Source organism: Tinamus guttatus, unplaced genomic scaffold (genome assembly GCF_059628265.1).
Source record: "Tinamus guttatus ecotype Peru unplaced genomic scaffold, ASM5962826v1 Tinamus_guttatus_pri_ptg000150l, whole genome shotgun sequence".
Taxonomy (NCBI): domain Eukaryota; kingdom Metazoa; phylum Chordata; class Aves; order Tinamiformes; family Tinamidae; genus Tinamus; species Tinamus guttatus.
In genome coordinates this window covers 143,056-157,975 of record NW_028288684.1, presented here as the reverse complement: position 1 = coordinate 157,975, position 14,920 = coordinate 143,056, and the positions used below count along the sequence as shown (strand labels likewise).

General features: G+C 48.5%; 2 protein-coding genes across 3 annotated transcripts in view; both read right to left on the bottom strand.

Moving 5' to 3' along the window:
- Positions 1 to 7,340: 7,340 nt before the first annotated feature.
- On the bottom strand, positions 7,341 to 9,162 carry MLNR (motilin receptor). The gene is made up of 2 exons (XM_088522156.1): positions 8,415 to 9,162; positions 7,341 to 7,606 (listed from the first exon to the last, which is right to left on the bottom strand). Exons 1-2 carry the CDS (start codon positions 9,160 to 9,162, stop codon positions 7,341 to 7,343), a joined length of 1,014 nt encoding a protein of 337 aa, XP_088378282.1.
- Positions 9,163 to 11,408: 2,246 nt separating this feature from the next.
- The window catches only part of FNDC3A (fibronectin type III domain containing 3A), a 103,941-nt gene continuing 100,429 nt past the window's right edge, over positions 11,409 to 14,920 (bottom strand). For both annotated transcript variants that reach the window (XM_088522166.1, XM_088522165.1), the window contains exons 24-26: positions 14,160 to 14,326; positions 13,417 to 13,544; positions 11,409 to 11,819 (exon numbers count right to left, since the gene is read on the bottom strand). In XM_088522166.1, coding sequence (XP_088378292.1) covers positions 11,505 to 11,819; positions 13,417 to 13,544; positions 14,160 to 14,326 — 610 coding nt within the window. In that variant the 3' untranslated portion in view covers positions 11,409 to 11,504. The remainder of the gene's footprint in view (positions 11,820 to 13,416; positions 13,545 to 14,159; positions 14,327 to 14,920) is intronic.

Here is a 14,920-nt window from a genome sequence, read left to right as displayed (position 1 = left end):
GAGGAAGAGCAGGCCCTTGTCAGTGTGGGGAGAGCTTTGAGAAGGAAGCATTTTCCCTCATTAAAACATCCGTCTTCATGGCTGCTGTGGCAGGATGGCACCAGCAGCCAAAGCTTTTCTTCATAACCTACCAGCAAAAATTGAGGCTTGCTCTGGGATTGCTGTGGGGGCTGCCAAGGCCGTGGTGAGAGAAAGGTTGGAAGAGCAGCAGCAGAGCTTTATTTTTCCCAGTTATTTTTCATCTTTTAATAATCTGTGCCTTGATTTGAGGCAGTGCTGAGGGTTCATTTATTTCTTGGGTACCAAGTGCTGCCACTGGGCTTCGACTGCCTCTGCTCGTGGGCTAACAGGTTAATGGAAACCCAACTGAATTACACCCCAGCTTCGTATTCCATATCTCTTACCAGGAAAAAGATGTATGATTACCTGGGAAATTCTTATTGATTGGATGTAAGAATTTGAGATTTTATTATAAAGAACTTACTTCACTTCGGCACTGCCTGTGTTATACGGACACAATTGATGGTTTGTTGAAGAAATTTGCTGTTGAAAGTGGTTGAGTAATGGTTAGAAATGCCTGATGTCTCCTGGTCCCAGAAAGACTGGAGTAAATAAAAAGGCAGAGGACCGCTTGCATGTTGCACTCATTAAAAAGAAACACCCAAACCCTTTCCCAGGAAAAACCTCTCAAACATTAACTAGGGGAGCTTTGAGGGCAGCTTCTTCTCTGCTCAGCAGTACCCGGGCCTCAAAAGAGAGGTGATATCACCATGACTTGGGAGTCCTTGCCTCACATTTGGGCTCTTTGCCCAGGAAACAGTGCAGCAAAGTCATTGGGGAAGTCATTTCTTCCTGAAAACTCTGTTTGCAGGTGTTTGTGCAGGGGCTGTGTTTCACATAGGTTCTTTCCTCCATACTTAATTCAGATGTGGTTTAGCCATCTGTGCCACTACACCCCCATGGGGAGAATTCAGTATTTGTGTAGAACTATGGAGGCTTTACAGGAGACGCAGAAAAAGCCCTAAGACTGGCACAGCACTTCACACCAATGTGAAAGTAGTCTGCAGCTTCATCTCCCCGCTCCTGCGAACTGCCGTAGAACAGTGATGTCTGAGTTTTCTTGGCACTCAAAACAACATTAGCTGGCCAGTAGTTTTGACCATCTTGCATCATGGTCTCGAATATGGTTGGAGAACCCTTGCAGAAGCCTAGAGCTGCTCTCTGGGAAGGGGCAACCAGGCAGGAAAGGGGTCCCAGAAAGTTGTTTTCCTCGGCAGGCTGCTCAGCTCCAAATGATGTGGCTGGAGCAAGAACTGGAGCAAAAGCTTCTACTCCTGTCCTTTTCTTTGCAGTGTTGTGGTGGATTGTGAATCTGTGAACAACAAAATAAAAAACTACTCAGATCCAGTGATGATAACATCACATCTTGGACAGTTTCAGGCTTGAGCCCTAGGTCTTCATCTTGTGGGTCCTTGGTCTTTGTTCCTCCCTAGAAGTTCCATCCTGATCCTTGGCTGCCCTTCTGTAATTTAAAGGGGGGAAAAAAAAAAGCACTTTTGATAAAACTTTCCCCAAAGGGAGGTATTAAGCCTCACTGACAGTGATGGGCCCACCAGTGCGTGCAGGAGACACCTGCTATGTGTTTCTGTCATGCAGACGGAACAAACTTTAATCTCTGCAAGCAGCATTTGGGGAGTTTCCACTGCCGAAGCATTTTTAGCAATTCATTAGGAGCTGATAGCAGCTTTTGCACTGCTCTCGGACAACAGCAGGTACATCCTGCAGCCTTATCGGTCATAAGTAGGAAAAAAATCTATTAATCTGATAATTAAAAATACAGCAAATAAGCAAACAATGAGGAATTAATTGAATTAGTCTGGACTAGCTGTGTATTTACACACTCTGAAATTGTGTTTACAGCAGCTGAGTAACGAACCATTGGTTCATGGGGACACAGCAGCTGACTACATTTTTACACATATGATGCATTTAATCTGCAGTGCTGTCTAAGGTTCCTTCAAATATTTGCGGGATACGGATGCACACAAGTGTCTGCATGGACACACATAGCAGATGTGCAATGATAGCAACAGAAGTATTTATTTAGGCATCGTTGTGTAAATTAAAACAGATTAGCTTTCTAAGTGAAAATAAGCACTCAGGGGTGTCCTGTACATCAAAATGTCCAGACAGGATCTTAATGTTACAAACTCTGGCTTTGGATAAGATAAAAGAAATGCCTCTCCAGAAAGGCATGGCGAGAAGGATGGCTTTGATAAATGACAAATGTTTGCCACGTGTTTAAATTCTCGGGAGAAACTGTTTGTATAAGCCGATGCGGATAACGTGGATATCGCACAAACCCAAAGAGTGAAACGAAGCGGGGCTGGGAGCGGAGCGCTCGTGTGGCAGAGCGGCGCGCGGGGAGCGCGCGGCGGGGAGGGAAGCGTTGGAGCTTGGGGCGAGGGCTTCGTGGCGGCTGTGACGCTGTGCAGGGAACGTGCCCTGAGCGCGGCCCACCCTGGAGAAGACACCGTGGGATGATGGTGGAGGCAGGGAGGCGCTGGCCATGCCTGGTTTGCAGTAGGGGAGCAGGCAGGATTGTGGTTTTGAGCAGGACCTCAGGGATGTCTCAACACGACACAGAGCTTGGGCAGGCCCATTCATCCTCTCCCAACACCCATCCTGGTATCCCCACTTTCACCCTGCTGCGAGTGGACACTACTGAGCCTGGTAGTGCTGAGGATTCGACTCTGAGCCAGGTGCACCTCTTGAGGGCACTTTTTGACCCACAGTGTTTCCAAAGTGCCAGGAAAAGAAGAGACACATGGAGTCTGTCCTGCTTGCTGCTGGGCAGGCCACAGGGAAGTGAAAGGAAGGGAGATGCACCAGGCAAAAATGCAGTATTCCTAGAGCCTCAACTAAAATAAAGTATTTTTGACATTTCTGCTTTAAAAGTTGCCCAGGAGATGGATTGCTGACCCCACAGATATGCATTTCATACAGCACGAAGAGTCTGAAAGGAAGCAAATGAAATAAAAAGAACAAGTCTAGCTGTTATAGAGCTCACCAGCAACTGCAAAATGGACTCAAAGATCAAATTTGATGGTGAAGAGCACATAAGGAATAGAATCATAGAATCATAGAATCATAGAATATTTAGGTTTGGAAGGGACCTCTAGAGATCATCTACTCCAGCGCCCCTGCACACGCAAGGTCACCTAGAGCACGTGGCACAGGACTGCATCCAAGCTGGTTTTGAAGATCTCCAGAGAAGGAGACTCCACAACCTCTCTGGGCAGCCTGTTCCAGTGCTCTGTCACTCTCACTGTTAAGAAATTTTTCCTTAAGTTCCTGTGGAACTTTTGGTGTTTCAGTGTGTGGCCATTACCTCTAGTTCTGTCGGTGGCCACCCGTGAGAAGAGGCCAGCACCATCCTCCTCGCTGCCTCCCTTGAGGTACTTATATACACTGATTAGATCCCCTCTCAGCCTTCTCTTCTCCAGGCTGAACAGGCCCAGCTCCCTCAGCCTCTCCTCATAGGGCAGATGTTCCAGGCCCCTGATCATCCTTGTGGCCCTGCGCTGGACTCTCTCCAGCAGCTCCACATCCCTCTTGTACTGTGAAGCCCAGAACTGGACACAATACTCCAGATGTGGCCTCACTAGGGCTGAGTAGAGGGGCAGGATCACCTCCCTCGACCTGCTGGAGACGCTCTTCTTAATGCACCCCAGGATCCCATTGGCCTTCTTGGCCACGAGGTCACACTGCTGCCTTATGGTCAACTTGTTGTCCACCATGACACCCAGAGCATAAGAGGAAGAAACGGGGCTCGATGGGTGTCTTCTGTGCAGCTGAAGGGTTCTGTTTCATGGGATCTGCTGCTCTTCAGACTTCTCCTGAGCTTTTCCCTGGCTTGTCTTGACCAGGGCTGTGTTTTCAGGCAACTCCATCTTCCCTTCTTCCTTCTGCATGAGCAGCAAGTGTTGCAGCACTTGTGGAAAGGAACGAGTTTGATTCTATTTTCCTTATCCTCCTCACACCCTGGGCAAAACCAAGAGCCAGGTAAAGTTGTTTGTGGTTAAGGAGGCCCTGCGATCTTTAATGATCTTTGTTAGACTTCAGTGATGTAATCATTTAGTTAATGATCTTTGCAGAGACTTTCTGGATGGGCTGTGTCCACCAAGGCCCGTGAGAAAGGACACACAAGGAAGCAAGACTTGAGCTTGCAAGGGCCTCATACAGCTTTGAGCCACGTGGCTGCGTAGGACATACTAGAGATGTGTGTGCAAAGAACCCCTGTGAACTGGTCATGGCCACAAGCACCTTAAGCTGATGGTTAGAAACCTTGATTTCTCAACTGATTTACTCATGATACATTTAAATGGAGCTTAAGGCCTGTATCTTACTATCCTCAGGAATCCTTGTAAGCAGAATCGCTTGGTTTAAAAAGCGAACCTGCTTATGTCACCTCTAATACTTTTGCTTATGTTTAAGTTTTAATTTTGTTTGCTTTTCTTTAGTGCTTGTGTTTAAATGCCTCAGGCCCCACCAGCCTCTCTCCACTGCTCTCTCCTACCTCTGCGTCTGCAGGGCTGCTGGATCTCTTGGTTCTAATCCATGTTCTTCACGGTAGCCGCTGTACCTCAAGGTACAGGGTTGGTTCTGACTCCTTCCCTGGGAGTCGTGCTATAAATGACCCGTTGCGTTGAAGCACCTCCTCTTGACCCTCCTCCTCCTGATCTAGCTGGGTAGCATCAGGAAGGGGTAACTCCAGGGCTTGTTCACATACAGGGCCTATGGATTGAATGTGGAGGAAGCTGCTGAAGAAGCTGCGGATGAAGAGGAGGAAGCTGCTGCGTCCCCCCAGCTCTTCCACTGCCTCAGGCTTTTTGGCGTGGGGATCCAGTAAATTTGGTACTGCCCAGCCTGTTTCTAGAAGGCAGTTACTTTTTTGGATGGTACCGTTTGGTACCCGACACTCAAAAGCTTTAATTCCTTGCAGAAGATGCCCTTGCAATGAGTTGTCTTTGCCTGATTCACACGACTTCCAAAGAGACATGAGAAAATAGGATTTGCTTGTCTTTTTGTAATGAAGTAAATGCAGATATTTCACAAGGACCATTTGTTTCAAATCCAGAAAGAAAGAACCACAGTTAAAGAAAAAATGAGCATATGTACACGCACATATATGTGTATGTAAATGAAAGCTGGTGAACATAGAGGGAAACTGTGATTTATCATCCACTTGAAAAACATCTGGGATTTTGCTAAATGGGAAATGAGGCAACAACCTTATGGGGCATCTGTTTATGCAGTCTAGAAGAGAAAAATACTAGTTCCTACAGCAAGGAAGAAACGTCTAGATTTCCACAACATTTATTTGAGAATAGAAATGCTATGTTTAGAATAGATAACTGGTATCTGTTGTCTGTAGCCCAATATATACTTTATTTGAGAGTCATGCTAAGAAAGACAGTGGGTTAGTGTCAGCGCGCTGCAAGTGCCAATCAAGCTATGTTAAACCAAGGGAATACGGCATCCCATGGTATCTCTTTTTAAAATTGTCATCCTCATTTTTCTCTCTACATAGCAAGGTTGTTCTGCCCCTCCGATCCGTTTTCCCCACCTCGCAGTCTGTACCGAGACTTCTTCTGCAGGGCTTCTTTTAAAGATAACATGGCCACAACCGCACACACAGTTCCCAGAGATAAATAACACAGTCTTTTATTTTTAACTTTATTTCCAGCTTCGCTCCTTATACAACCGAATGGAGACCGCCATAGGCAGTGATATTTCTGAGAAACGAATCACCAAATTCCATTTATTGCCTAAATATTTGCTCTCACGGGGACAGCGCATTCATTAACAGGCAGTGCGTGCTCCCTAACGGGGTTTGGTGCATGTGTTGTTCCACTGCACCTGCAGAAGGCGTATTTAGAACTGGAATATAAATGATTTTCCCAGCCATCCAGACCATTTCCGTGCGGCATGGAGGCCTCTACAGGCAGCCTGGGGCTAAGCAGGGCCAGAACAACATGTTGGAGGAGCCCCACGCTGCTTGCAAAAAGCAAATCAAGGGAGGAGAGCACCTGAGCCCAGACCACATGCACAGCTGAAGGCCACAGGAGAAGGCTTCACATGCGGGCAGCGACCTACAGCTTTTCCTGTCTTTCCATGTTCCTTTGTAGTGACTCAGGGCTATGGAGCATTGGACGAAGAGCTCGGTCACCTCTTTAAGAGCTGGCGAAGACCTGGGTTTGACTCCGCTGTCTCGGGATGTTTGCGCTGGCCTTGGGTTCTTGCTGCTGTCCCTGAATCGCGTGGCGTTAGGGTTCAAAGGCAGCCGAAGGCAAGTGTGGGGCTGCCGCCAGCATCACAGAGGCTGCAGATGCAGCCTGACCTCACTGATTTTGTCCTCTTTTTAGATCACCAGGGCCTGACACCACAGTAAGTGCTGGGGGCAGTCCAGGCGATGGGGCCTGACCTAGTTAACTCTAAGCAGTACCTAAGGTCAACCCGCCCTGGTTAACTCTAGGAATATCTGAGGTGCTGCGGCTGCAGTGAGTCATCACTGTGAGGATGGCAGAGCCCTGGAACAGGCTGCCCAGGGAGGCTGTGGAGTCTCCTTCTCTGGAGATCTTCCAAACCCGCCTGGATGCCACCCTGTGCCATGTGCTCTAGGTGTCCCTGCTGGAGCAGGGGGTTGGGCTAGAAGATCTCTAGAGGTCCCTTCCAACCTCAACCATTCTGTGATTCTGTCACTGGCGCTAAGCGGGCCCTGCCTGCTTGCCTGGCTCAGGCTGGAAGGGTCGAGGTGCCCAGAGCAGGTACCTTCCTGGCAGAGAGGTGGCGAAGCTGCCCAGGGGTCTTGCAGCCACCACCGCAAGCCTGGGGCCAAAACACACGTCCCCTCCTGCCAAGGATGTTCCAAGGGAGGCGCCATTTCTTTGGCATCTGGCTCCTTGAAGATTAGCACCAATGTCTGGCAAAACTTGGCTTCTAAGGAAATTATTTTAAAATGGCAGCGTCTCTGCGGGAGGCTTTTTTGTTTCTGGGCTCAAGCAGAACCTCTCCCTTGAACTCCATCCGCCTTTGCAGTCCGTGACATTAGGACTGTTAGAAAACATGAGAACTTGTAGCAGACACACATGGGGAAGACAACACGTAGCCCCCTGAAACCAGTTTTACGGATAATTTACTCCGGCCTTTCCTACTGCATTACCTTTTGAAAAAATCCCAAGTATTTAAAGATACAAAGAGTTACAAAGCGCCACAGACACTGACAGACGTCCCCCTTGGCTGCCCCTCCGGTGAAAATGAAGGGAGTCAGCGGGGGCTCACACGCTTGTGTCCCCGGCGAGCGGGACGGCCCGTCGGGCCGGGCCGCGCGGCAGCAGCAGCCTGCGGGCTGCCTCCCAGTACCGCTTCGACACGGCGTTGTACAGGATGGGGTTGATGGACGCGCTCAGGTAGAAGAGCTGCAAAGCCAACAGGTTGAAGTACTGCGAGAAGAGCATCGTCCGCGTGCCCCGAGTGCTTACGAAGATGATCCTGCCCACGTGGAAGGGCAGCCAGCAAATGACGAAGGGCAGAACCACGGCCACTGCAAGGCAAAGCGGCACGGTCAGGAGCCGGGTTAACCCTCCAGCCCTCCCGTCACCCGAGCTTCACGCCCTGGGGCAGAAGGTGTAGGGAAGCAATGGCATTAAGTAGATGGAAAGCCATGAAAGCGGGAATAGCATCAAGTGCAGCTGTTAGATCAAAAAAAGGTAACAGGGAAAAATCTTCAGCTAAACTCCAAGAGCTAAGTTAGCTGGGGAAACGTGCACAGCTCTAACTCTCTGTAACAACGCCAACACTAACAGGAGCGGATGAGAACAACTAAATCGGGGCGATCAGGGGGAAATAGGTGTCTCAGCAATGCTTCCTATGAAATAAATTACTGCATTTTAAATTATTTTTATATTTTTCAATTATTTATCCACATACGCATGCAAGCAAAGCAAATAACCGGTCAGCCAGCATCCTTCACGTTCCTCGGAGCTTGGAAAAAGCCATCCGGCCAAAGCAAGTCAGTGCTGGAATCTGTCACACATGCAGAGCCACCAGCTCCTCTGAGATAAGCGGGTGTCAGTGGGCTCCGAAGTAACTGCGGGAAATCTTGGACACGAGCGTTTGTGCTGGAAAACCCTGCGCTCGCGGCACTTCAAACACCTTCCTCCAGGAAGGAGGGGAGCGAAGGGAATTCTCTGGGGGGTTCAATTTCTTTCCTCTCTGCTGCGTCTGCTCTCCTTGCGGACAGCCGATGGCAGCCCGGGTGAGAGCTCTCCCGCGCAGCGAGCAAACGAGACCTCCCCTACAGGTAAAACTAACAACAATAATAACGATAAGGAGGACGGGGTGTCACTCACGCAGGACGCGGAGGGCCTGCCGGTGTGCCCTGGCACGACGCGTGGCGTCGGGGCCCCGCAGCGGCGCCGCGTGGCGCCTCAGCCGCCGGTGCACGCAGCCGTAGAGGACGTGGAGGCAGGCGACGGGCAGCACGAAGTAGCCCGTGCTCACCCAGAACACGGCGGCCAGCAGCCCCGAGCGCAGCGCCTGCGGCGTGGGCTTGCACTCGCGGCTGGCGTCGGCGCCGTTGTCCGCCCGCTCCATGCCGACGAGGAAGAGGAAGGGCGCGGCGGAGAGGAAGGCGACGGCCCAGAGGGCGCTGATGACGGCCTTGACGCGGCGCTCGCTGGCCAGCGCCCGGGTGCGCAGCGGGAAGCGGACGGCCAGGTAGCGCTCGCCCGTGAGGGCCGTGACGTGCAGGACGCTGCAGTAGGCGCAGCCCTCGGCCACGAAGTGCGAGAGGCGGCAGAGGAGCTGCCCGAAGAGCCAGGGCCGCGAGCGCCACAGGCGGTAGAGGTCCAGCGGCAGCCCCAGCAGGATGAGCAGGTCCGACACGGCCATGCTGCCCAGGTAGAGGCTGGCGGGCGGCCGGGGCGGCCCGCGCGCCACCACGAGCACGGTGAGCGCGTTGCCGGCCACGCCGAGCACGAAGAGCGCGGCGTACACGGCCGTGGCGGGCGCCGGCACGTGCGGCGGCAGCGCCGAGCACAGCCGCTCGTCGCACGGCGCCCACGGCCACGCGGCGCTGCCGTTCCCGGCGCCCGCCATGGGCCCGACCGCCCGCCCGCCCCGCGCCGCCGCCGCCACCTCCTGCTCTGCTGCTTCTCCTCCCGCTCTGCCGGCGGCCTCCCCAGCCGCTCTGCTGCCTCCCCTCACGCAGTCCCGGCCCTCGCCCCGACGCCAGGGACGGCCGGCCAAGGGAAAAAAAAAAAAAAAAAAGAGAATGATACTTTTATTTTTTTCCACAGATTTTTTTTTAAAGATACTTTGCTACATAGTTTTATGCATTTGTTTTCCTAGGAGTCTATACATTTTTGTCTTCATGAAGTCCGACATTTTACAATTGCAAAGTGATATGTTTGGTAGTGTATTCTCTAACATTTTAAAAAGTTTAGAGGTTTTTTTTTCTCTCTTTTTTTTTTTGGAATGTACAGTATATGAGGTAAAATTAAGATTACATTAAAAACTGTCTTCAATGCAGTAATACGCACTGAGGCTCAAATGGCAAATACACTATTAAATGACTATCAAAAATAGGAGTTCATTTGAGTTTTACTATGAAAAACATAAGTCACTGCAGATTTAACTGTAGTAACAAATCTGAACCGTTTTAGACATTCAACCGTAAGAAATCTCTGGGCTATTACACACAACCTCATTTGTACTGCCAAACATGGCACTTTTAAGAAGGTTTTAGAAAACACCTGTTATCAGGCTATTCTGGGGAAGGTACATCAGCCTATACATAAAAATGACATATTTGAAATAAAGTGTAAACATACAGTACATTTTAAAGACAGATCATTCTTGCCGCTTGGAGGCCACGTTCTTCTCTGTTTCTTTTTTTAAAACAAAACTCAGCAACATTATTCTACAGCACAGATCATTGGACGTATAAACAGTTACAATACATGCCCGTTCTAATATAAGAAATTCTTCAGAGATCTTCAAAGCACAAGACAGAGGTTCCTTTTTTATTATTATTAAGACTGACAGAAGTGTTTAATACCATTAAAAATGCTAAACTCAACACAACTAGGAGTCATTAATGATCCACTATCTCGTAACTCAAATAAATTAAAAGAGCTAATTACAAAGTGTATAACAAATAACGTGAGTGTGATGAGACAGGAATTTTTCTTTTTTAAAGATAGTTTCACTAGAAGCTTTGTGTCACTGGCAGTCATTGACATCTAGCAAGATGTTCAATGGGATGCTTGATAAAATTCAGTCTGGTCATCCAAGAACTCACAAATGCAAGCTCACAAAACATTGATGAGTTATGCGATTGCAAAGTGCTCTAATGCAACATTAACTACATGCAATCAACAATTTGGTACAGTATCCAAAGAGACATTACATTAAACATTAGGATCTCAAGAAAAAAAAAGCAGCTTTAAGTTCTCTGGTGCAAATTTACTACACTTCGTCTTCCGATTTGGTGCCCCAAAGGAGGAAGAAAAAAAGAAAAAAGAAAAAAAAAAGGCAGTGCTTGATTCTGGTGGATATGGCAAGTGAATGCTGGGGGTAACAGCAAAAAGCTGATGATGAATTTTATCTCAGGAAAATCTGCAACTAGCCAAACTCAGAGGGCACAGACATCTGTAGAAACTGCATCCAATCAAAGGTCAACTTCAGAAATGATTTTTTTTTAAATTTAAATAATAAATCTCAAAAGTTCTCTCACACTCTCCCTCCTATATTCATAAGAAGAGGCATTTTTATGGGTAAACATCAAATCCTGGGGGCAAGATACACCACTTGTGCCATCCCCTTGCAGTCTCTCAAAAACATCTACTTGCAGTGAAGAACTCCACATTTATCAGGTAAGAAGCTTCTTTCGTGCATGCTCTTCCATCCAGTTTTTTATTTGCTGCCTGAGAAAAGCCCCTTCTATTTCTCATCACAATCCTGCTTCCCAAATAATTAAGACAAATGAGGAGGTAGAAATACAGCGCTAAATTGCTTTCACAGCATCAGATTAATATTGTATACAGCACAAGTTAGTGTATGTTTTAAGTGCGTTCTACACATTCTTCCCTGTTATGGAAGTAACTCTGGAAAGTGGGGGCCAGGAAGCCGTTTTGCCGCGTGCGTTTACTGGTCAAACCCTTTTAATCAAACACTGCTTGCCCCGTGTGAAGGCTTGTGTACTGCAAGAAGGCGTATTAAAGGAAAGGTCGTATTTCTGTGGCTTGCATTTTAATAACATGTGTCAGCCTCTACCTACCAGTAAGCGTTTTAAAGTGGCTGAAAAGGTTTGCGACAGTCCCAATGCCGGTGCTAAATGCCTGTTGTATTTTTTTTGTAAAAGCAAGAGAACAGAATTATTTTTCGATTATGAGAAAGTAAAACATAATGGGCAGCGTTCTAAAATAAACCAGTTTTCTTCACTTTATGACAAAGTACTGAATGACAACAGCGATCAGGATGGAGAAGATGGCGAAGAGCGCGAGGATGACGGCAGCGCACACCTGGTCGCTCTGCGACCACTGCGTCCGTGGGGGCTGCGCGGGGTCCTTGGCGGCGCTCGCCGGCGGCTCCGGCCGCTGCGACACCAAGAGCGCGGCGGCGCTGTAGGGGCCCACGAGCTCCTGGGCAGCCGCTGCCTCCTGGCACTGGCGGATGGCACAAGCGCGGAAACGGTACTCACAGTTCGGCTGCAGGCCCGTGTAGCGGAAGGAGCACTCGGGACCCTTGTAGGCCTGCCCAGGAAGGAAAACGGACACGCTCAATAAAAAGGCTGTATGTACAAACGTGCCCATCCCTATGGCTGTGTTTATGGGGCTATGTACAAACGTGCCCATCCCTATGGCTGTGTTTATGGGGAAAACATCTGGTTAACCAGAAAAAACCCAAATTGTTGTAGCGTGCACACACACGCACACTCCTTTGGAGGAGGCACAGGAGAGATGTGGAGCTACCGGTGAGAGCCCAACCCAGGGTTACGGAGATGACTCTGGGATTGGAGCATCTCTGATACGAGGAAAAGGTGAGAGCTGGACCTGCTTAGCCTAGAGAAGAGATGGCTGAGAGGGGATCCTGCCAGTGTGTACAAGTATTTTAAGGAAGCCTGTCAAGAGGATAAGGCCAGATCATTTTCAGCAGTGGCCAGCGACAGGACAAGAGGCAATGACCATAAACTGAAGCACAGGAAGCTCCGCCTGAGTTTGAGGAGGAGCTTCTTGGCTGTGAGGGTGACAGACCGGCTGCCCAGGGAGGATGTGGAATTTCCTTCTATGGAGATACTCAAAATCTGCCTGGGCACAAAGGGGTGCCGCGTGCTCGAGGTGACCCTGTTTGTGCAGGGCATTGGACTAGATGGTCTCCAGAAGCCCCTTCCACCCTCAGCCCTTCTGTGACGGGAAATCACGTGCTTCATCCGTATGTGTTACATTCCGGGTGTCTCTGCTTGCCTGCCCCGCTCATGTGGCAGTGCTTGTTGCTCATCCCGGTGTGCTCTGCGTGGCAGGAACGCTGACTGCACCCCTAGCGCTGCACCTAGCGCTGCGCTCCCAATGCTAGACGCCCCAGTAAAGAGCACTAAGCGGCAAGACACCAACCTTGGGATTACCGCTCATCTTGGATCAAAAAATTAACAGATGGACAAAATAGTGCAACACAAGAAATAATGATTCATGAAAATATTAAGGTCTATAATCTACCATAACAGAGACATCACTTACTGACCAATAATAAAATTATAGTGCCTCAGAATTAATTGTGCTTCCTTTCTGAAGGAAACTTGCTTGCTTAATAGTGTGAAGCAGAATTTACGAGCCTAATTTCATGTCAGTTATCAAGGAGTTTACAGAGAAGCTAAACTGGCACTGCACATCCTCTTTTAAATGTCGACTAATTTGTAATTTGTTTTTTCAAACTGCACCTTTAGATAACCAAACTTGAAGTTAAAACACTCTTCCAGCTGGGGGTACATAGCACACCCTACTACCGAGATGGTCTTCTGGTCAGAAACTAATGACTGAGCTATATTAGAAACAGATTTTGACCTGAATTTCTGCATTGCTAAGAAGAGGTCTTCTCCTATCAGTAGGTTGTGGCATTTGCCTCACCACTGAAGGTGTTAAGCAATAAACACAGAATTCAGCAAACATCAGCATAACCCACAGTAACCTCAACATACTCTCCAGAAAAATGGTTTTAGAAGACACTACCTTGGAGTATTTAGAAAGAAAACATGGGCCTGGGCAATTGAGGACACACCGGAACACAATCATCTTTAACCTGAATGAGCTATCAAAGGGACTCAAAAGAACTTCCAGTGACTTAAGCACTTCATACCTGCTTGAATTCTGAGTCCTTCCCCACCATGACCTGAAGGCAGTAGATGACTGGATCACCCTTCATGGGCTGCAAAGCCTCCCAGGTGACTTCACAAGCGTGATCATTTATTCTCTCTATCCTTGGTGCTGAAGGAGAAAAAAACAAAGTAAAACACAAAAGCAACACCAGCTCTATTCTCTATTACTTAATGCTATTTTCTAATGACCGGTAAGAAACCCTGTATTCTAAGTGCTGTTTTTGCCTCAAACACAGAAACAAAAGATCCAGGGTCATTAGTGTTCCTGCTAACCACCTTTTCCAAGACGACCGTTAATAACACATACCACTCCTGCTTTCATATAGCCTAGATTTTCTCCAAGCTAAACTAAAGAAAGCAAGAAGAGTGGGATGATTGCAAATGGGTAATACGCAAGGGAAAAAACAACCACAACAAAAGGCTGTTCTGCTTAAAGTTATTCTAAGTGTGCTCGCAAAGTCTCATCTCAAATTAACGAGGTCACGTTCTCCTGGAATGCAATGTTTCTCTGTGCAAACCTTCCTATGCGAAGGAACGTGTAAAGCCCAGATCAGCCATTTTAGGGACGAATGTTTTAGGCTTCAGGCTGCTGCATTGAAGTAGTGTTTCCCTATGAGCCCTACACCTGCACCCTGGAAAACGCTCAGCGCCCTGAATGCCTCACAGGAACAAAACGCCACTGCCAGCAGCCTCCCCTCGCCCTCCCACAAGGAGAAACTTTCACCTTTCAAGGCAGCTGGAACAGATTTGGGAGTCGTGAAAACGTATTCTTGAGAAAGGGGCCCTTCGCCGGCTTCGTTACATGCCTGAATACAAAATTTGTACGATGTGGACTCACTGAGCCTTTGTACTTTGTACGTATGACACGGTCCTCTGTATAAGGATACGAACCTAAAAATGGAAAAAAGAGCTTGTATTGGAGGCAGAAAAGGGCTCTGAAGTAGCCAGAAAACTTTCTCATTTGAAATTCCCATAATTTCCCCAAACCTAATGCGGAACCCGGAAGTAAGTATTTTGAAGTCAAACCATGTACGACATCACTATAAGACAGCTCATTTTCCAGGGCTCGGTTTTGATATCTCAGGGCTTTGGAATAAAACCTCTTTTAAAGCAACCCAGAGGACTACCGACTGTCTCGTGGCCGAGGTGACCCCTAAGCTCTTTCCAGAACCCTTGTGCACACGAGCCAAGGGGAAGGGAAAGCAGCTCCCTCAGTAAGGGGCAGCATATACGGCTTTCTCTTGCCCTCTCTACCCCAGCATCTTTAGCTTTTCAAAACTAGGTAGGACTAGCATCTGCTAGCACCTCTGCAGCTCTCCCTTCCTACACCCGAGTCACTCGTGGATCCAACTGCTCTTGCAGGTTTTTGTCAGACATGGGCATCTTGGCTGAAGCTCAGGTCTGTGTCACAGCTGTAGGGGACACCACGTCCCGTCCGAGAGCTCTCGTAGAGCAGCTGCTCTTTGGCAGCCCAAGGCCACAGGT